The sequence below is a fragment of the Gekko japonicus genome, unplaced genomic scaffold (assembly GCF_001447785.1).
Source record: "Gekko japonicus isolate JY-2015 unplaced genomic scaffold, Gekko_japonicus_V1.1 scaffold3484, whole genome shotgun sequence".
Classification (NCBI taxonomy): Eukaryota; Metazoa; Chordata; class Lepidosauria; order Squamata; family Gekkonidae; genus Gekko; species Gekko japonicus.
Genome location: NW_015169886.1, coordinates 124,644 through 145,218, shown reverse-complemented (window position 1 = coordinate 145,218; position 20,575 = coordinate 124,644). Strand labels below are relative to the sequence as shown.

The 20,575-nt window shown below is 50.5% G+C and overlaps 1 protein-coding gene across 1 annotated transcript in view; it reads left to right on the top strand.

Moving 5' to 3' along the window:
- Positions 1-663: 663 nt before the first annotated feature.
- The window catches only part of LOC107115708 (chromosome-associated kinesin KIF4-like), a 43,109-nt gene continuing 23,197 nt past the window's right edge, over positions 664-20,575 (top strand). Inside the window, 17 exon segments of the mRNA XM_015417466.1 lie at positions 664-786; positions 1,313-1,425; positions 2,047-2,239; positions 2,745-2,837; positions 5,098-5,264; positions 5,574-5,668; positions 7,609-7,728; positions 7,871-8,046; positions 8,238-8,299; positions 11,340-11,472; positions 12,585-12,643; positions 13,749-13,854; positions 14,156-14,212; positions 14,298-14,483; positions 16,397-16,500; positions 16,614-16,758; positions 17,668-17,778. Of these exon segments, the coding sequence (XP_015272952.1) occupies positions 664-786; positions 1,313-1,425; positions 2,047-2,239; positions 2,745-2,837; positions 5,098-5,264; positions 5,574-5,668; positions 7,609-7,728; positions 7,871-8,046; positions 8,238-8,299; positions 11,340-11,472; positions 12,585-12,643; positions 13,749-13,854; positions 14,156-14,212; positions 14,298-14,483; positions 16,397-16,500; positions 16,614-16,758; positions 17,668-17,778 (2,043 nt within the window).

Below are 20,575 nucleotides of genomic sequence, written 5' to 3'. Positions count from 1 at the left end.
ATTTGGATTTCTATCCCGCCCTCCCCGAAGGCTCAGGGCGGCTAACAAAGAGGCACACGTGCCAAAGTTAAAACAGAATAAAACAACACAGTACAAAACACTAAAGTGTCGGTGCTCTAGATGTCACAAGATCAATAGCTGCAAGTCTGGTAAAAGTTATTAGTTCCAGGCCAACAGCATGCCTCCTAGCAACACAATCATCCCATCTTCATCCAGGAACGTCTCGCGCCCCATTTAATATCTGCACAATTGATGGTCGAGATGCGATGATGAGGGGTAACGATGGTGGAATAGTAGCGGCGGTGGCTCCTACTCAAAAGCCTGGCGGAAGAGTTCCGTCTTGCAGGCCTTGCGGAATTGCGCAAGGTCCCGCAGGGCCCGGATTTCCTCCGGGAGCTTGTCCCACCAGTTAGGAGCTACCACTGAAAACGCCCTGGCCCTGGTAACAGCAAATGTGATATTCCTGGGGTCTGGGATTACCAGGAGATTTTGACTCCCCGACCGTAGTGCCCTTGGGGGGACACGCGGTGAAAGGCGGTCCCTTAGGTAGAGTTATGTTGGCTTCAGCAGCAGTTCCCTGCCACTGTGGATAAACTGGTGGCGTGCTTCCTGTGAGATAATATTTTTGTCCTCTGATTTCTTGAAGGAGGGTAACGGTACAAAATGTCAAAAGAAGAGGCCAAGGCGATCCCCGTGAGGGTGGCTGTCAGGTGCCGCCCTCTTGTTCCCAAGGAAACGGAAGAGGGCTGCCAGATGTGCCTGTCGTTTGTCCCCGGAGAGCCTCAGGTGAAGACGAACGGGCATCTGGAGTGCTTTGACATACGTTAACTGACTCGGAATAGCCTCGGTGTTATAGGAGACCTATGCTGCCATCGACAGGACCGGTGTTGTGTCCTAAACAGGCACTTGGAGTCAGCACTGCCTTGCTGACGAGTGGGACCAAGCTTACCGGTGGCAGTTAGGGGGAGAGCGGAAACCCAGTCAGGTGCTTGCACAGTGGCAGACGGGGGTAATGGAGCTTCCACGAGACCCGAACATCGCCAGGAAGGGCGGTAGGGGAGGGCAGGGGGGGAGCTATTTCTGCTACCAGAGGGCTGGCGCTTCTCCCAGAACTGAAGAGCCGTAAAGAGCTGAGGGAGTGAGCAGACTGAAGTGGGTGGGTGGGGGATGGAGGAGGACACGGATTGGACCAAACCTGCTCCTGGGGGGGGGTGTCCTTCAGGCAGCAGCTGAGGCAAGCCCTGTCAATTCCACAGAGGTGAGTTTTGAAAAGAAAACAACATGACCGTCACTCTCCCCTTCCTCCCTACAGGTCATTTTGGGTAACGACAAACCTTTTACCTACGACTATGTTTTTGATCCGTTTACCGAACAAGAGGAAGTGTTCAATACTTGCATTGCGCCCCTGGTGAAAGGCGTTTTTAAACGGTCGAGAGAGACACTGCGGGGGGGGGGGGGGTGTCTTCATGTGCCGCGTGTTTGACACCCTGGCTCTATACCTTTTTCTTTGGTCTGAGGAAGGATCCCGCTTTTGGGAGTGTGGCCGATCGTCAAGGCTGGGTTACCGCAAAAGACTTCCCTGTGTTAAAAGTGTATGTCTTGAGCCGTGCACCTGAAAGTCATGTTTTTCTACATATGAACTTGTTACCTGAATAAAAGGCCACGTCTGAGTGAGAATGCCAGGGTCTTCAAATGTTAATCTGGAGGCCAATCAGCCGACTCTTCAGTAATGAATTGTTGGGGATGGGGGGGGACAGCCTTCGCCAGTGTGAGTTATATTTATTTGAGGCACTCCTAATTCTGGTGCGTTGCTATAGTTCAAGATGAAAAAGATTCCCCCCCCCCAAAAAGGTGTTGTCTTTTAATTAACATACACATGACCTTAGTATATGGACCAATTTTTGAGGTACTGAATTCTTTGGATTGCACGTATTTTTCTAAAACACCACCCTTGACTTTTGCCGTGTCCTTGCTCACGGAAAGAAAGGCCTTCCATTTTCCCTCGTGCAAATGACCCTTTTTGGTTTCTCCTGGCCTTAACTCCACAGGGTACAACTCTACAGTTCTGGCTTACGGGCAGACGGGGTCCGGGAAGACCTATTCTATGGGAGGGGCCTACACGGCTGACCAAGGGAACGATCCCACGGTTGGCGTCATCCCCCGGGTGATCAACCTGCTCTTTCAAGAAATGGAAGAGAGGACGGAGTGGAAGTTCTCCCTGAAAGTCTCCTATTTAGAGGTAGGAGCCAATTTGTTTGGCTTTCAGCATCCGTGTCGTTTTAAGGTCTGTTGCTATACTGGACCAAGTCATTGCTTATCCGGCTCCTTGAAATGCGAGACTTGAGCCCTAGTGCGAGGGTCTTGGTTGTGGCCGGGATTGGGTACCTCTGAGTTGCCTCTTTAAATGGTTTAGTTCTCCCCCGCCCCAGCGTGATGCTCTACTGGAAAAGGGCTTGCACGTTTTCTGCTTGGGTCACTCACCGCAAGCATCCAGACCCATTGAACTTTTCCAGTTTCCCCTCCTCCCTGCTGACTGAGGTGGTGTTCGGCATCCTCTGCAGAGTGTTCTCTCCCTTCCCAAAGCTTTGATTTCCAGAGGATCCAGGGCAGGAGCGTCCAGGTCTGTGGTGATCAAATAGGTTTTGTCCTGCTCTGAACTTAGTCTTGCGATGTCCTTTCCGCGTCGCTCCCGGGTTCCCTTTTGGATTTCAAGACCTGAACTTCTCTTTTAAAAAATTATTCAGATCTACAATGAAGACATCTTGGACCTCTTGGCCCCATCTAGAGAACGTTCTTCTCAAATCAGCATCCGTGAAGACCCCAAGGGAGGCATAAAGGTGGGCTTCTGCGCCAGGGCTCAGCGTTTAGCGAGAAATTGGCAACAGGTCATAGAAGTGAAGCTCCTGAGTGCCATTCACTGTGGGAAGGGGCTGTGGCTCAGGGGTAGAGCCTCTGCTTGGCATGCAGAAGGTCCCAGGTTCAATTCTCAGCATCTCCAGTTAAAGAAAGACCTAGCAGTAGATGATGTGAAACCTTTTTCACAGACTGAGACCCTGGAAACCCACTGAGGGTCATAGTCAGGGGTCATTTCGTAGAAAAAGAGGTGCAGGAACTCATTAGCGTAACTCATTAGCGTAACTTATTTGCGTATGCCACACCCCCTGACATTACCGGAAATGTGTCAGAAGGCAACACCCACCGCTCAGGCTCCACTGGACTGTTTTGGATTCCTAGCTATTGGGGGGGAGGGGACGTGCAGATCTGCCCTCACAGGGGAGGGAGAGCTTGTACCTGAAGGTAGGCGGGGGGGGGGAGCTCTGCAACTTACCTGGCTACTTCTTGCTCTGACTGAGGGCTGCTGGGAGCAGGGGGCGGGACTTGTTGCATGTGCCTGCCCCCTGGGCTCCTTACTGCCGGAGCTCCGCTCCTGTGCACTCCCGCAGGAAATGACCCCTGGTCATAGTAGACAATACTGACTTTGATGGACCAAAGGTCTGATTCGGTATAAGTCGACTTCATTTATGTGTTCTTACCTGGCTCGGTGTAGTTGTTTTTAATCTCGGTGTCTTCAACTTGGCTTGCAGCAATGGGAATCTGATAAAACAGACCTCCCCTCCCCCTGACAAAAATGATTCAGATCTTCTCTTTTGACTCAGAATAGCGGCCTTCAGGAGTGAGAACAGGGAAATTGCTGAGGGCAGCTGAGGTTTCTCTAAATTTGTGTCGCCGTTCCTCCTTTCTTAAGAGAAAGATCTCTCCGTGTCTCTCGTCCCTAAATTATCAGTGTGCTGAATAGCTAATTTGGCATAGGCAGCCTTCCGCTTCTGTCTCAAAACAGCCGCTTCTTCACAGGCTTCTGTTCCGATGTCATGACAGACAGATCCTTGTCTGTGCTGGCTTCCGAGGACAGCTGTGTCGTTCTGCAGTAAGGTAAAGGTAAAGGTCCCCTTGCTCGAAAGCCAGTCGAGTCCGACTCTAGGGTTGCGGTGCTCATCTCCGTTTCAAAGCCGAAGAGCCAGCGCTGTCCGAAGACGTTTCCGTGGTCATGCGGCCGGCATGACTAAACACCAAGGCGCACGGAACGCTGTTACCTTCCCACCGAAGTGGTACCTATTTATCTACTTGCAATTTCTTGCTTTCGAACTGCTAGGTTGGCAGGAGCTGGAACTAGAGACGGGAGCTCACTCCGTCATGCGGCACACTCGGGTCTCGAACTGCTGAACTACCGACCTTCCACAGCCTGCAGTTCAGCGTCTCAACCACTTGAGCCACCGCAGCAGTTCTGCAGTAGAAGAGCCATATCTAAGTCCAGTAGCCCCTTAGAGACCCACAAGATTTTTCAGGGTACAAGTTCTGAGAGTCAAAACTCCCTTTGTCCGATACTTTGACTCTTGAAAGCTTACTCCGAAAATCTCGTTGGTCTCTAAGGCGCTAGTGGAATCGACTCTTAACTGTAATTCAGTAGAGTCTGCTTTCTGAACAGGCAGAGGAACCGAACTCTGGAGATGGATTCAGAGGGGTAGCTGTGTTGGGCTTCAGTAAAAAAGCTAGATTCGAGTCCCTCTGGCACTTGGATACCAACAAGATTTTCAGGGGGTTGACCTTTTGAGAGTCACAGCTGACGGCTGTCGCCAGTGTTCCCTCTAAGCTGAGTGGGTGTGAGCTAGCTCGCAGTTTTTTAGCCTCCGGCTCACACATTTTAGTCTTTGCTCAGGAAGGAAGGCTCCAGAGCAAACTAATTCATGCAGCAGCCAAATAGCTCGCTCACAACTTTAAGGCCAGGAGCTCGCAAAGTAGGATTTTTGCTCATGAGACTCCACAGCTTAGAGGGAACATTGCTCCAGAGGCAAACTAATTGATGCAGCAGCCAAATCACTCGCTCATAACGTTCGCACCGGTAGCTCCCAAAGTAGAATTTTTGCTCACAAGACGCCACGGCTTAGAGAGAGCATGGCTCACTGCCGTATTTAATAGTGCACCATTTAAGCATCGTATTTAAGCCTAGTGCAGTATTTCCAGGATCGACCATAACAGAAGCGTGAACGTCGATGATGGAAAGCAGCCCGTTTTCTCCTCTTCCATCTCTTCTTTATGCAGATTGTGGGACTGACAGAACACGTGGTGACTTGCGCTCCAGAGATGATCATCTGCTTGGAGCAGGGGAACAATTCCCGGACGGTGGCTGCCACAGCGATGAACACACAGTCATCTCGATCCCACGCAATCTTCACCATTTCTGTTGAACAGAGAAGCAAGAAGGACACGTAAGTGAGGGCGTGACCTACTGAAAGACAATGTTTTAACCTGGCAGCTCTTGGCTGAAGTAGCCTGAGATGGGTGGAACACTGGAGGAATTGTGCGAGGACGTCCCGCGTAACCTTTAAAGTCAGAAAGGCAAGAAGGACAGGACTTTGCAAAACTGCTAACTGGTTGACGCGAGCTCTCTCTTGATGTGTTAAAAAGTCATCCAGCAGATTAGGGTGGGCTTTGGAGCCCGGCTGCATCCTGGTCTGCTTCCAAGAACTCTGCTCGCTGCCTTGGGTGTGAACCTCTTCTTCTCCCGTCTGTGTTAGGAATGCCAGCCTCCATTCCAAGCTGCACCTTGTGGATCTGGCTGGCTCAGAGCGACAAAAGAAGACCAAAGCAGAAGGAGATCGGCTGAGGGAAGGTAAGCAGATGGGATGTCGGATGGCCACACGGGCTTGTCTCCTAGAGGGGCTGTGGCTCAGTGGCAGAGCCTCTGCTTGGCATGCGGAAGGTGCCAGGCTCAGTTCCCCAGCCACTACAGGAGGTGATAGGAAAGTCCTCTGCCTGAGACACTGAAGTGGCGCTGCCAGTCTGAGTAGGCAATACTGACGTTGATGGACCCAAGAGTGATTCATTATAGGGCAGCTTCATGTGTTCACGTGATGCAGAGGTAGATTCAGGGGGGATCTCTTCCGGCCGCCCCGCCTCCAGCCCTCATTCGGCCAGGAGGAGGCAGGAAAAGAGGGAGAGTAAGTTGCTTCCTCCCCGCCTCTCCCCACCCCTGCCTGCCTGGGGCCAGGGAGGGCCTTGGTGGGGCTTCCTCGCACTTCCGCCGGCCTTGCAGGTCCACCGCCGGGCCCCTGATGTCAGGGGGGGTGGCATATGCTAATGAGTTATGCTAATGAGTTCCCCTGGCTCTTTTTCTACGAAACGACCCCTGACGTGATGGCTCCTTTGATGAGGACAGTGATCTCTTGTGTGTTCGATACCCTCGCTTCTTCAGAGAGGAATAATCCAAAGAGCTGATGTACAGAAGGACTCTGAAAAGTGCCTTTTGAAGCAACTAACAAGAAGATGCTCAGAAAGTTCTCTCACAACAACTAACATGCTAACACTGAAGCCGAGACAAACAGGAACTCTACAAGTATATTGTTGTACCAACACTTTTATTAATAACATTTAGACTAACGCGGATATGATCTCCTCCTCTTGGGTTTTTAGTATAGCGTGGTTATCTATCCTTTATCCTTAGATGTTATCCCCCTCCCTCATATTTTCTTTGTAGTTTTGTAGTCTTATAAAAAAATAATAAAAAATATCCCTCTGGGGATTGGGGGGGGAAAAAAGGAATAATCCAAAGAGCCGATGTAGTGTAGTGGTTAAGAGCGGCGGACCCTAATCTAGAGAACCGGGTTTGATTCCCCACTCCTCCACGTGCAGCCAGCTGGGTGACCTTGGGTCAGTCACAGTTCTCTCAAGAGCAGTTCTCTCAGGGCTCTCTCAGCCCCACCTACCTCACAGGGTGTCTGTTGTGGGGAAAGAAATGGAAGGTGATTGTAAGCTGCTTTGAGACTCCGAGTGAAGGGAGGGGTATAAATCCAACTCTTCTTTTCTTAGCCCCACCCTACCCCACAAGGTGCCTGTTGTGGGGAGGGGACGGGAATGCAATATTAAGCCAGTATGAAACTCCTTAGGGGAGGGAAAAGTGGGGTATAAAAACCAATTCATCTTCCTTGCTTTTGAAGGAAGTTGAGGAAACAGTGTCTAATTTCAAATCCAAGGCCCTTGCTATGCCTGGTCCTGCCGTTAGCTCTTATGGTAAACACTCTAGGGCAGGGGTGTCAAACATGCAGCCCAGGGGGCTGGATCAGGCCCACAGTTGAACTGGCCCTCTCCTACTTCCAGTTCTGCTGCTGCATCGTAGCTTGCTTCGCCAGACTCTCTTAATCGCTCAGCCATTTCATGTTTTCCCCTGGGTCCTAGACTCAGAACTCTGAGGACGAGATTTCTGTGGGGAATGCCAATAAATCAAATGCAGGTTTGCAGCTTGCAGAGCTAATGTTTTAAGCGTGCTTTTATTTTAAGTAAAAAAACAAACAAACCCACCTTTGTGTTTGTGTCCTTTATAAAGTTTATCTCTCCGCTACCTGGCATGACATTTTATGACGTGGCCCAGCCCAACAAGGCCTCATTTATGTCCGATCCGGCCCTCATAACGAGTTTGACGCCCCTGCTCTAGGGAGCTCTCACGTGCGTCTTTCAAAGTGCTTTTTCTTGATGCTTCTCCCCCCCACCCCTGCCTTGATGGTGGGCAGCCGAGAGGTCTTGTTTGAGAGGTGACGGTTTTGCCTCCGTTTGCAGGGATCAACATTAACAAAGGCCTCCTCTGCCTGGGAAACGTCATCAGTGCTCTTGGGGACGAAACCAAGCGAGGCAACCATGTCCCTTATAGGGACTCGAAGCTCACGCGCCTCTTGCAAGGTAGGAGTGGAGTGGGCGTCGTGGGGCTGGGCGACACCTGGGGCCTCTGAAGCCATCTCCCCTTTCCCAGCTGCAACAAACCGGAAGGCTTTCTTTCCCCTTCGTGAGCCCGTCCCGTTGCTTCTGTTTCTGTCTCCTCCAGATTCCCTGGGAGGCAACAGCCACACTCTGATGATCGCCTGCGTCAGCCCAGCGGATTCCAACCTGGAAGAGACCCTGAACACCCTTCGCTACGCCGACCGGGCGAGGAAAATAAAGAATAAGCCCGTAGTGAACGTGGACCCCCAGGCAGCAGAGATCAACCAGTTAAGGCTGCAGGTACAAAGCGCCGTGTGTCCGTGGAGCGGAGGAGAGAAGAGAGGGGGGGGCCCTTGGGAGGTGTGCGGCTGCAGGAGCTGCTTCGGCGACTCCCTCCGGGTGCCCATGGTTTAATGAACCCCTCCCCACAAACTCTCAGATGTGTCAACGTCAAGATAGGATGCGAATGGTAACCACCCGCTCCTTTGCAGGTTCAACAGCTTCAGGTCTTACTGTTCCAGGCTCACGGTGGGACACTTCCAGTGTCTATTGGGTAAGATCTCCCAGTCATTGGCGTTTACGGGCCAGATAGGATTTGCTTTGGTTTGTTGAGACAATTGCTTTTTAGCATTGTGGGTGTGGGTGGGGGTCGTGGCTCAGTGGTAGAGCCTCTGCTTGGCAGGCAGAAGGTCTCAGGTTCGATTCCCGGCATCTCCAGTATAATGGGACGGGGCTGTGGCTCAGTGATAAATCCTCTGCTTGCCAGGCAGAAGGTCCCAGGTTCAATCCCCGGCATCTCCAGTATAACGGGAGGGGGCTGTGCTCAGTGGTAGGGCCTCTGCTTGGCAGGCAGAAGGTCCCAGGTTCAACCCCCAGCACCTCCATGTAAACGGACCAGGTAGCAGGTGATGCGAAAGACCTCCACCCCTGAGAGCTGCTGTCAGTCTGAGCAGACAGAACCGACCTTGATAGAATAAGGGTCTGATTCAGGATTAGGCCGCTCCACGTGTCCATTGGAAAAGGGTTGTTTTAAAAATTTCTGTTCTCTTTTGTGTCCTTTAAGACAACATTTCTGTGGGCCAAGGGTTAAGCAGCCGAATGTGGCTTAACTTTGAATTTTGGCTAGGGATGTGGACGTCTCCCTTAAAGTCCAGAATATTCAACACATCTAAGTGGGTACCTTTGGGTACCGACGCTAACCATTTCCTTCCTTAGTTCATTGTCCTCCTCTTCCTTGTGGCCCTCCATCTCTTCTTTGGGGGACTCGCCACAGTTGTCTTCCTTTCAGGTTCTCCTTGTCTACGGTCTTGCTTCAGACTCTCGAGCTGCCCTTCTGGAGTCCCCACAGCCTTTCCTCTGTTTGTCTCTGTGAACATCTCCCTTAAAGTCCAGAATATTCAACACACATCCAAGTGGCAGCCACCTTTGGGTACCGACGCAAACCATTTCCTGCCTTAGTTCGTTGTCCTCCCCTTACTTGTGGCCCTCCATTTCCTCCTTGTGGGACTCGCCACAGTTGTCTTCCTTCCTGGTTCTCCTTGTCTACCGTCTTGCTCCAGACTCCCGAGCGGCCCTTCTGGAGTCACCACAGCCTTTCCTCTGTTTGTCTCTTCCTATGCAGGCTTAGAGTAGGAGTCCAGCAGCACCTTAAAGGCTAACAAGCTGAGTTAGTGTGAGCTAGCTCACAGTTTTTCAGCTTCCAGCTCACACATTTTTGTCTTTGCTCAGGGAAGATGTTTCCAGAGCAAACTGATTGATGCAGCAGCCAAATCGCACACTCACAGCTTTAATGCCAGTAGCTCACAAAGTAGAATTTTTGCTCACAAGACTCCACAGCTTAGAGGGAACATTGGTCACGGCTCACTTCTTTATTATCGGGAGGGTGAGGTCTCTGAAGAAGTGAGCCGTGACTCCCAAAAGCTGCTATCCTGCCACAAATTTTGTTAGTCCTTAAGGTGTGCTCCTAACGGCCACCCATCTTGATCTGTGTGGGCGTGGCCTTGTTGCTGACCTGCATCAGATCCCGTCCTCAGCACAGCTTGAATCACCCTGGTTCTCTATGCAGCACCTGACTCACTGTGTGGAGGATGCTTGGTCCTTGCCCCACTTAACTAGGCAAGAGTCTGCATGGAGCTAGTCTGACTGTACACGCATTGCTGGGAGAAGAGCATGGTGCAGTTATGAGAACGACTAGCACTCGAGCGACTGGCAATGCTGCTTCTGTGAGCTTAGGCAGAGCGTGAGAGGGAGGGCACGGAGGGTTGCCTAAGCGCTTAGTTCTCGTGGCCCTTTCTTACATGCCCAGGGAAATGTGAAGCCATGGTTTTCCGGGCCGGTTTTGCCGGGGATCCTGGAGGGGTTTTTTTTTTTTTTTTTTTTGTCGTCTTCTGGGCATTGAGCAGCAGTCACTGGGGGGAGTGGTGTGTGTTTGGGGAAAGTATTTGTGAATTTTCTGCATTGAGCAGGGGGTTAGACTAGATGGCCCCGGAGGTCCCTTCCCACTCTATGGTTCTATGGTCCTTACTTCTCAAGATCTTGAGACCTTGTGCAGTTCCGCAGGGCCTGTAAGACGGAACTCTTCCGCCAGGCTTTCGAGTACGAGCCGCCGCCGCCACTATCCCACCAACGCGGTAGTGTTTCATCAGCTGCCCTACTAAAGGGGGGCAAGCATGGCCTGGCAGAAGTTATAGACAGCGTAGCAGGAGACCGCGCTACTGTGATAGCTGGCCGCCAAATTTGGGTGGTTGTTCCCATCTTGGATGACTAATATAGGCACAGCACCGTGTTATAGGATGGAGTTTGCTGTGGTTTTAAATGTTGTATTTTATTATATGTTTTATTGTATTTTATATCTCGGCTTTGCCGCATGTGAGCCGCCCTGAGCCTCTGGGAGGGCTGGATACAAATCAAATAAATAAATAAATCTATTTTTCTACCACTGTGTAGCAGTGTTCCCTCTGAGCTGTGGAGTCTCGTGAGCAGAAATTCTACTTTGTGAGCTGCCGGCATTAAAGCTGTGAGCGAGTGACTTGGCGACTGCATAAATTAGCTTGCTCTGGTCTGGAGCCATCCCTTTCTGAGCTAAGGCAAAAAGGTGTGAGCTGGAAGCTAAAGAACTATGAGCTAGCTCACACTAACTCAGCTTAGAGGGAACACTGCTGTAAAGTTACTGTCTCCAGCATACCTTTGGGTGAGAGACTTCTTTTCTTCTAAAGGCACTGAGTTAGATCCAGTAGCTTCTAGCACCTCAGGAAGGCTCTGCTGTTCTTCATAGAACCATAGAGTTGGAAGGGACCTCCAGGGTCATCTAGTCGAACCCCCTGCTCAATGCAGGAAATTCACAAATAACTCCCCCCACCCCAAACAACCCCAGTGACCCCTATTCCACACCCAGAAGATGGCAAAAAAAAAAAAAAATCCTCCAGGATCCCTGGCCAAACTGGCCTGGAGAAAAAAATTGCTTCCTGATCCCAAAGTATTATTAGAGTGGAACCTTTGGATCCGGACCCTCTGCGGGTCAACGTGCATCTCCATAACTCCAGGGCTCCAGCCTCTTCTGATTTCCCCTAACAAACATTTTTGTCTGACTTCAGCGGGGAGCCGTCGGAAAACTTGCAGTCCCTGATGGAGAGGAACCAGGCCCTGGCGGAGGAGAATGAGAAGTTGAGCCGGGGCTTGAGTGAGGCCGCCGGCCAGATCGCCCAGATGCTCGAGAGGATCATTATGGTGAGGCCCTTTGGTGTCGTGGTTAAGTTAGAGCTGGCGTTTGGTGTCGTGGTGAAGTGCGCGGACTCTAATCTGGGAGAACCGGGTTTGATTCCCCACTCCTCCACTTGCACCTGGCTGGATGACCTTGGGCAAGCCATAGTTCTGATAAGAGCTGTTCTTGAAAAAAGAGCAGTTTCTGTCAAGAGCTCTCTCAGCCGCACCTCCCTCACAGGGTGTCTGTTGTGGGGAGGGGGAAGGAAAAGGAATTTGGAAGCCGCTCTGAGACACCTTTGGGTAGTGAAGGGCGGGGTATAAATCCAATCTCTTCTCCTCTTCTTCTTTCAAGATCTTTAGCGGCCAGGGTCTGCACTTGTAGAAGGAGAGTAATGTTAAACGATTTAGCTGGCTTTTCTGTATTGCTAGGTTGGTGTTTATTTATTTTTATTCATTTACTGCATGTGGACGCCACCTTCTCTCCAGCAGGGACCCCAAACAGCTTACATCCTTCCCCTCTCTTCCATTTTATCCTCACAATAACCTTGTGAGGTAGGTGAGGCCGAGAGAGTGTGACTCGCCCTAGGTCACCCGGCAGGCTTCCGTGGCAGTGGGAATTTGAACCCGGGTCTCTCAGATCCTAGTCCTACACTCTGACCACTAACCCACACTGGCTCTCACCTTCGCTGCTCCTTTACTGTTGGCCTCTTTATCCTGGTCTAGGAAGAGCTTCCCACAGAGAGCTTAAATCCTTCACACATCTTTGGCACTGTTCACTGAAGGGCTGGCGCACAGTCTCTCGGGTCCCAATCCAGCATCACCTCCTAAGCAACACGGTCCTGAGGTTGGCACTTCATCCAACTAACGTGCGACTTAAGGCCTTGGTTCATAAGCAAGACGTCAGTTCATAACCGATGCTCCCTCTCAGGTGTGGAGTCCTGTGAGCAGAAATTCTACTTTGTGAGCTACTGGCATGAAAGTTGGGGGCGAGCCATTTGGCTCCTGCAGAAATCAGTTTGCTCCGAAGCCCTCCTTCCTGAGCTAAGGCAAAAATGTGTGAGCCAGAGGCTAAAAATCTGTGAGCTAGTTCACACGAACTCAGCTTAGAGGGAACACTACCTACTTTCTCTTTCTAGACGGAGCAGCAGAACGAGAAGATCAATGCTAAGCTGGAGGAGCTCCAGCAGCACGAGGCGTAAGTCCCCCCTCCCGCCATTCCGTGGGCTCAGGAGCTTCATATCCCTATAATTGCTTTGGTTCTGGAGCAACCGACACAAAGCTGGCTAGGTCCGGGAACGGGGAGGCAAGGCCCCACACGGCTCTGAACTCTTTCAGACCCAAAGTGTGACCAGTACAGACAAAAGGCAGGACTTCTTTACACAACGAGTGATTAGAATGTGGAATTGCTTGCCAGAGGATGTAGTGATGGCTACGGGCATAGACAGCTTTAAAACAGGACTAGACAGATCTGTCAGTGGCTACTAGTCCTGGTGACAAAAGGGAACCTCCTCAGTCAACCTCTGAATCCCAGTGCCAGGAGGCAGCATCGAGGAAGGCCTCGGCCTCTCTGCCCCGTTGCTGGGCCTGCAGAGGAGGAACTGGTGGGCCGCTGTGGGGGACGGGATCCTTGACTAGAGGGACCCTCCCTGGTCTGATCCAGCAGGGCGCTTCTTTTGTTCTTAACATCAAGGAAAGGCCTTGGCCTCTGTTCTCTGTTGCTGGGCCTCCAGAGGAACTGGCTGGCCGCTGTGGGAGACAGGATCCTAGACTAGATGGACCCCTGCTCTGAACCAGCAGGGCTGTTCTTACTTTCTTCTATACCTGCGAGAGTGTGTCCATCTTGTAGAATTCCATTTTATTGCATCCCTATTTATTATTCTACAGATTTTTAAAAGAAATCATTCTTTTACCAGAGTGTTTTCAGTGTGTTTAGCTAAATAAGTAAAAGCATGCTGGTGCCTTTTAGCAAGACATTAAACTTCTCAACAGACCACGCTGAAACTAAGAATTATCAGGACTCCACAGTGAAATACGGACTAGATGTCATAAGAACATAAGAGACGCCAATGTTGGCTCAGGCCAAAGGCCCGTCCAGCCCAACACTCTGTGTCACACAGTGGCCAGAAATACCAGCTGCCACCAGGAGGTCCACCAGTGGGGCCGGGACACTAGAAGCCCTCCCACTGTTGCTCCCCCCCCCCCAAGCACCAAGATGTCGTGCGGCTCAGGGGGGCAGGGGAAGGTCTCACAGGGGAACCTCTCCGGTAGAAGTCCAGGGCATTCTCGCATCTGGCTTTCAGGTTGAAACTGGATCTGCAGAAGCTGCGCGAGGTTCTGGAGGACGACGAGCTAAAGCAGCACGTGGAGCTGGTCTGCAGCCTGCAGCAAGCGATTGCCCGGTTGCAGGTGAGAGCCGGAGACTGGGGAAGGCGGCGTTTCTGCCGCCGTGTTCCAACCTGGTGCGTCCTCCTGGCTGTCAACCCGCCGGGGAGTCTTGTGTAATAAGGACTCGGTCATGCTGGAATCTGCTACTGACGCCTCTCAAAGTGGCTGGCAGGGGGGAGGTCCAGAGGAGTTGAAGCAGCAGCATCGAGTTCTGAGCAAATCTGATTGGGAGGATGCAAGCTTTTGAATTAAACAGAGATATGGGTGGGCTGCCCGGGGGCCTCGGCGTGGCACCGGCCTGACGTGTGCGTTTCCTCTGCAGAGCGAAAGTCCTCCCGGCGATGCCGAAATGGACACGTCCGAACAGGACTCCGGGGCTGTAAGTAAGCTCCAGACTGGCTAGCCACCTCCGTGCCACCGTTGGCCTCTTTTCTGTTCACACTTTGGACCCTCTTCTCTTCCAGCTTGCGGAAGCCAGCCTGGGCGACCAGAGCGCGTCAGAGGAATACACCACCCGGCACGCTCTCCACCAGGCCCAGATGTCCAAGGAGCTGCTGGAGCTCAACAAAGCCCTGGCTCTGAAGGAAGCCCTGGCGAGGAAGATGACTCAGAACGACAGCCAGCTGGAGCCCATTCAGTGCCAATACCAGGTAAAGAGTGTCGATCGAGGCACCGCGTGTAGATATGCGTGGTGGACTACTCAGTTGGGCGTGTTGCCTACAATGGGGAATCGGTTTCCTTCATTTAGTGGAAACAAGGACCGTTGGAAGGTAGGAAATTGGAGGGACTGCAGGGAACGGCAGAAGGGAATCCTTTCGGGGAAACTGACCCCTCTCCAAGGTTCCCTCTCCTGGACACCGCAGTTTGTTAGGCGCTCAAGCAGACCGGTTTCGCGACCCCCCCACCCCACTTTCACTTAGTTTTCTTTCATATCTGTTGAACTGCCTTCAACACTCCTCAGTGGGCGTGCTTAGTCCTTATCAAGGACGGCTTCAAGAGCGAATTAGATAAGCATATGGAGCAGAGGTCCGTCGGTGGCTATTAGCCACAAGGCATAGATAGGAACTCTTAGGCTGTGGCAAGTGCTTGGGGGGGGGCAACATTGGGAGGGCTTCTAATGTCCTGGCCCCACCGGTGGAGCTCCTGATGGCCCCTGGTGTTTTTGGCCACTGTGTGACAGAATGTTGGACTGGATGGGCTATTGGCCTGATCTAACATTGGCTTCTCTTACGTTCTTATGTAGTATTATTTATTTGCACAGCATGTATTCGTAAAAAGCTGACCTTAACTGTAAGTGCAGTACTTACTGTTTATTAATAGTTTTTTACTGTGCTTCTCTTTATTAAACCCTGACAAAACAGAATGTTTGTCCTTTAAAATCTGGCTACTGAAGATCATCTTTTGTGTTAAAGGGGAAATCTGTGATGACAAAAATTAGATGCATTTTACTGAGAAACTAAGGCTTGAAGACTGGCAATATTGTTGCGGTTGCCTAGCAACCCCCACAATGGCCACTGAAGAGGGCATTTTTTTGTCATTGGAGGTATATGTGCTGGATCTGTTACTTCAAGGGTTTTTACACACACCCGAAGTGTGTTTTTCTTTTAAAGATTTCTGCAAACCTGGAGCTTTTTTCAGGTTTGTAGAAAAATCTGTCTTGTCTGTTCATGGCTCCAGTCTCTGAATTTAGGTATCCACAGTTGATGGCATGTTGCAAATTAGATATACTGATGATGACATATGCTACCTTAGAACTGATTCATTTTATATTATTAAACTGGTAACAAGTTTAGACTTGACAGGAAAGTAAGTATTGCATATATTACATTTCCCCCCCAAATTTCCACTTACTCTTTTTAAAAAGTTTGGAAATTTTCTCTGTCAGCCTTCCAAGGCCTTCTGGGGCCCATTTAATCCTCATCAGGGAATTGTTATAGTTTCCCCACCACCACCACACCTAAGTAAATGTAACAAGATCATGTGTTTGTGCATACCTGGGGAGTCCCTGGGGTAAGAGAAATCCAGACCTTGTCTGTGGTTGGCCTAATTTCACTCCTTTTGTGATTGGCACAAGCCACCAACTCTACTCTTAGATCTAGTCAGGGCTATTTTGGGGCAGGAACGCACAGGAATGGAGTTCCGGCTGGCTCCTGAGTTGGCCACGCCCAGCAGGAGCTCATTAGCATAACAGGCCACACCCATCAGCAGAAACTCATTAGAATTGGCTATATTAGGGGTGTGTGGCCTAACATGCAAAGGAGTTCCTGCTACAAAAAAAGCCCTGGGTTTTGACAATAAACAAGGTAAACAGAATAAGAAGCAAAAGGTGGGTGTGGCTGGATGACCACACTTCTGGTAACATGGGGGTGTGGCCTAATATGCTAATGAGTTTCTGCTGTTGGGTACGGCCTATTATGCTAATGAGTTCCTGCTGGGCTTTTTCTACAAAAAGAGCCCTGGATCTAGTAATGACCAGACAAGGCTGTTATTTGCTTGCCGTGTCAACTTCTACCCACTTGTTTAAAAACCTGATGCATGTATGTGTGCGTTTTAATTAATCCAGACTAATATCAAAGACTTGGAGGTGGAAGTTGCGAAGCTGCAGAAGGAGAAAGAAGAGCTGGTGGTGACGCTCCAGGCGACGAAAAAGGACGTCAGCCAAGCTAAGTAAGAGCCCCGGCCTCTCTCGGGGGATGGGAAGGGTGTCGCCTGCAAAGGAAGAGCCTGCTGGCGGGAAAGCAGTCTTAAGTCTGTGACTACAGAACCTCCGGTCTTTTCAGACTCAGCGAGCGCCGTAGGAAACGCCTTCAGGAGCTGGAAGGGGAGATGACGGACCTGAAGAAGAAACTGAAGGAGCAGTCGAAGCTCCTGAAGATGAAAGAGACGAGCGAGCAGACAGTCTCCAAACTGAACCAGGAGATCCGGGTAAATAGTGCCAGAGGCTCAGTTAAAACTAGAGAAAGCCCCGAAAAATTCGGGGGAAAACCTGGCCCCCCCCCCCCCCCGGTTTTTCCCCAAAGCCTTTTTTGGTTTTTTTGTGTCTCAATTTCATCCCCTGAAAGTAGGAGCAAGCTGAGTACTAAACCAGTAAGACCAAAGGAGCTTCTCGACCAACTCATACATATCTCCCCGCCAGATATCTCAAACTGAGAGAATTCGACTCCTCTGAGACTCTCAAAGTGGTCCTATACAGTTTGGCCTTGAGCCACTTCTTAAAACTCTGGAGGCGCTTAGGGCAAGGCACACAGTACCAGATAGCAGCTCCTTTCGGGGCCTGAGCACTAACTGGCTCAGTTTATGTAAAGCATGGAATTGCTTGCGGTACAATTCCTGCCCCTCTTGGCACCTGCTCGGTCAGGTGCAACCCTTAAGTGAGCCGCCCTGAGCCGGCCTTGCTGGGAGGGCGGGGTAAAAATCTCATAAATAAATAAAATGTTGGCTAGACTGCATGGCCTGGTTTTTGTGCCTGCACAGTTAAGTAGCCCCTGTTTGAAAAGCAATTGCAAGATCAATGGGTTTGTGGGCAGGCACAGAAGGCACACTGAGACACTTAAATACAAAGCCTCAACTTAAAAAAAATCTTTAAAATTGTTTTTTTATTACATGCCTTTTAAGATTTGAGTCAGCGGCAGACAGTTGGCCAGGGCGGTGGCTCTGAAGGATCTGCCTAAACATTCATGAAGACAGCATAGTTGCTCAGCTTGGATGCTTCAGAACAGCTCGCACAATGATTGGCTCCCTGTGCATGAGAAGTGGGCAGGAGGAGCGCCAACCCCACGGGCGTTCAGGCATAATTACCTAACCCTCCCCCCCTCTTTTGTGTCGATCTTCTAGGCGATGAAAAACCAGCGTGTTCAGCTCATACGTCAAATGAAAGAAGATGCAGAGAAATTTAGGCAGTGGAAGCTGCAGAAAGACAAGGAAGTGATCCAGCTGAAAGAGCGGGTCAGTAGGGTATCTGCTGCTGAACGGCATCATCGTTGAAAGCCGAGGGGTTGTCTTCAAAGCTTGGCTCGCTTAACACATTTGGCTCTTCGTAGAGATGGGTTCTTTTTTACCATTTCCCCTTAAGGTTTTACACCAGAAGTGCTTTGGGGAACCAGTCTGGTGTCGTGGTGAAGTGCGCGGACTCTAATCTGGGAGAATGGGGTTTGATTCCCCACTCCTCCACTTGCACCTGCTGGATGGCCTTGGGCAAGCCGTAGTTCTCTCAGAGCTGTTCTCTCAAGGGCAGTTTCTGTCAGAGTTCTCTCAGCCCCGCCTACCTCGCAGGGTGTCTGTTGTGGGGAGGGGAAGGGAAAGGAGTTTGTAAGCCGCTCTGAGACTCCTTCGGGTAGTGAAGGGCGGGGTATAAATCCAGTCTCCTCCTCCTCCTCTTCTTTTGATAAGCTTTTCTTGGCTCCCGTAGAGCTTTTCAGTGTTACTCTCCGTGGTTCTCTCTCCCCACCCCCCGGCAGGAAGGCGATGGAATGAACGGCCGTTCGGTTTCCTTTCAGACCTAAGTAGTCTCCAGTGTTACCTCTTGGAATTGCGTCTAACACCCAAGCACCCTAGATTAACTCCGTGACTGTTAACAACAATCTGTACAGTCTGCTTCTGAACTGTCCATTCTCTTCTGTCGATCTGACTGGTAGTTCCTGAAGGGGGTGGATGCATCTTGGTCTGGTGTCTCAGCGTTGACTGTCCTGCCTTGAGTGACTCTCCTTGGAATGTAGCCTCTTAACTGATTCTGAACTCCCGGCGGTATTGCCCTTAGCTTCGCTGACACGCTCAACCCCCCCTCACCACGTTAAGGTGTGCATCCAAGAGGGATAAGGGACAGTTGAAGGCAAGCAGGAAAAGAGGAAGACCCAACAGGAGGTCAATTGTCTCAGTCAGTGAAGCCATGGCCTTCGGTTTGCAAAGAAGAACCCCCCAAAGGATTTATACCCCATGGCCCTTCACTACCAAAAGGTGTCTCAGAGCGGCTCACAAACTCCTTTCCCTTCCCCTCCCCACAACAGACACCCTGTGAGCAATGTTCCCTCTAAGCTGTGGAGTCTTGTGAGCAAATATTCCACTTTGTGAGCTACTGGCATTAAAGTTGTGAGCAAGCGATTTGGCTATTGCATAAATTAGCTTGCTCTGGAGCCATTCTTCCTGAGCTAGGATAAAAATATGTGAGCTGGAGGCTAAAAAACTGTGAGCTAGCTCACATTAACTCAGCTTAGAGGGAACACTGCCTGTGAGGTAGGCAGGGCTGAGAGAGCTCTTGACAGAAACGGCTCTTTTTCAAGGACAGCTCTGACAGAACAATGGCTTGCCCAAGGTCATCCAGCCAGGTGCAAGTGGAGGAGTGGGGGATCAAACCCGGTTCTCCCAGATTAGAGTCCGCGCACTTCACCACGACACCAAACTGGCTTGAGCAAAGCTGCTAATGACAGGAACTTTTGGAAGTATTAAGACTTAGGGTTGCTGTAAGTCGTAAGCAACTTGAAACGGCACATAACACGCATGCACATGTATAAGTAAACAGATTCCGGTGGGGTCGCTGTGTTGGTCTGAAGCCACAGAACAAATAAACATTTATCAGCCGCCTTTCTTCCTTGCGGAGCTCAAGCTCACATAAAAACACTATGTAAAAATTTAAAAATCACAATTTAGAACTGCTTTAACCAGATGCAGTCCTAAAGAAAACCGTCTCCATCTGCCTCCTAAAGCGAGGCCTTCGGGAATTCTGACAGAGGCTGGTGGTCACAGCCGCAAAATGGCTGCTCTCCAGAGGCAGAGCTGGCCACAAGGCATTAAGGATTGACGTCTTGCATAACTCTGATAGTAACTTTGACATTTCAGGCAGAAATGTTGCCTGAATGAACGTATGTTTAAAAACGTCTTCTTGTATGAAACACAGCTTATCCCAAGTGATGCAGTAAAGGTCCTTGGTTCTGTGGGGGCAGCTGCTGCTGAAGCCGTGTGTTCTTGAATCTGTACAGATCAGCAGATTTCCAATGGTCAGTTAGGAATCCTTTGGGCAGAAGTCCCACCAGGCCCCACTCCCTTCCTGAAAACACTTGGTGGGCACCACCTTGGAGAGAGGCCTGGTCTATCGAGCCAGGTCACCGCTCCTTTTGCCCCAAGAACTAATTTACTAGTAGATGGGCCAGTAATCCCCTGGGGCTGGATCATTATTTTATTTAAAATATATATATATATATATTTTGGTCTCAATTTCATCCCCCGAAAGTAGGGCTTGGAGCAAGCTGAGTACTAAACCAGTAAGACCAAAGGAGCTTCTCGACCAACTCATACATATCTCCCCGCCAGATATCTCAAACCGAGAGAATTCGACTCCTCTGAGACTCTCAAAGTGGTCCTATACAGTTTGGCCTTGAGCCACTTCTTAAAACTCTGGAGGCGCTTGGGGCAAGGCACACAGTACCAGATAGCAGCTCCTTTCGGGGCCTGAGCACTAACTGGCTCAGTTTATGTAAAGCATGGAATTGCTTGCGGTACAATTCCTGCCCCTCTTGGCACCTGCTCGGTCAGGTGCAACCCTTAAGTGAGCCGCCCTGAGCCGGCCTTGCTGGGAGGGCGGGGTAAAAATCTCATAAACAAATAAAATGTTGGCTAGACTGCATGGCCTGCTTTTTGTGCCCGCACAGTTAAGTAGCCTCTGTTTGAGAAGCGATTGCAAGATCAATGGGTTTGTGGGCAGGCACAGAAGTCACACTGAGACACTTAAATACAAAGCCTCAACTTAAAA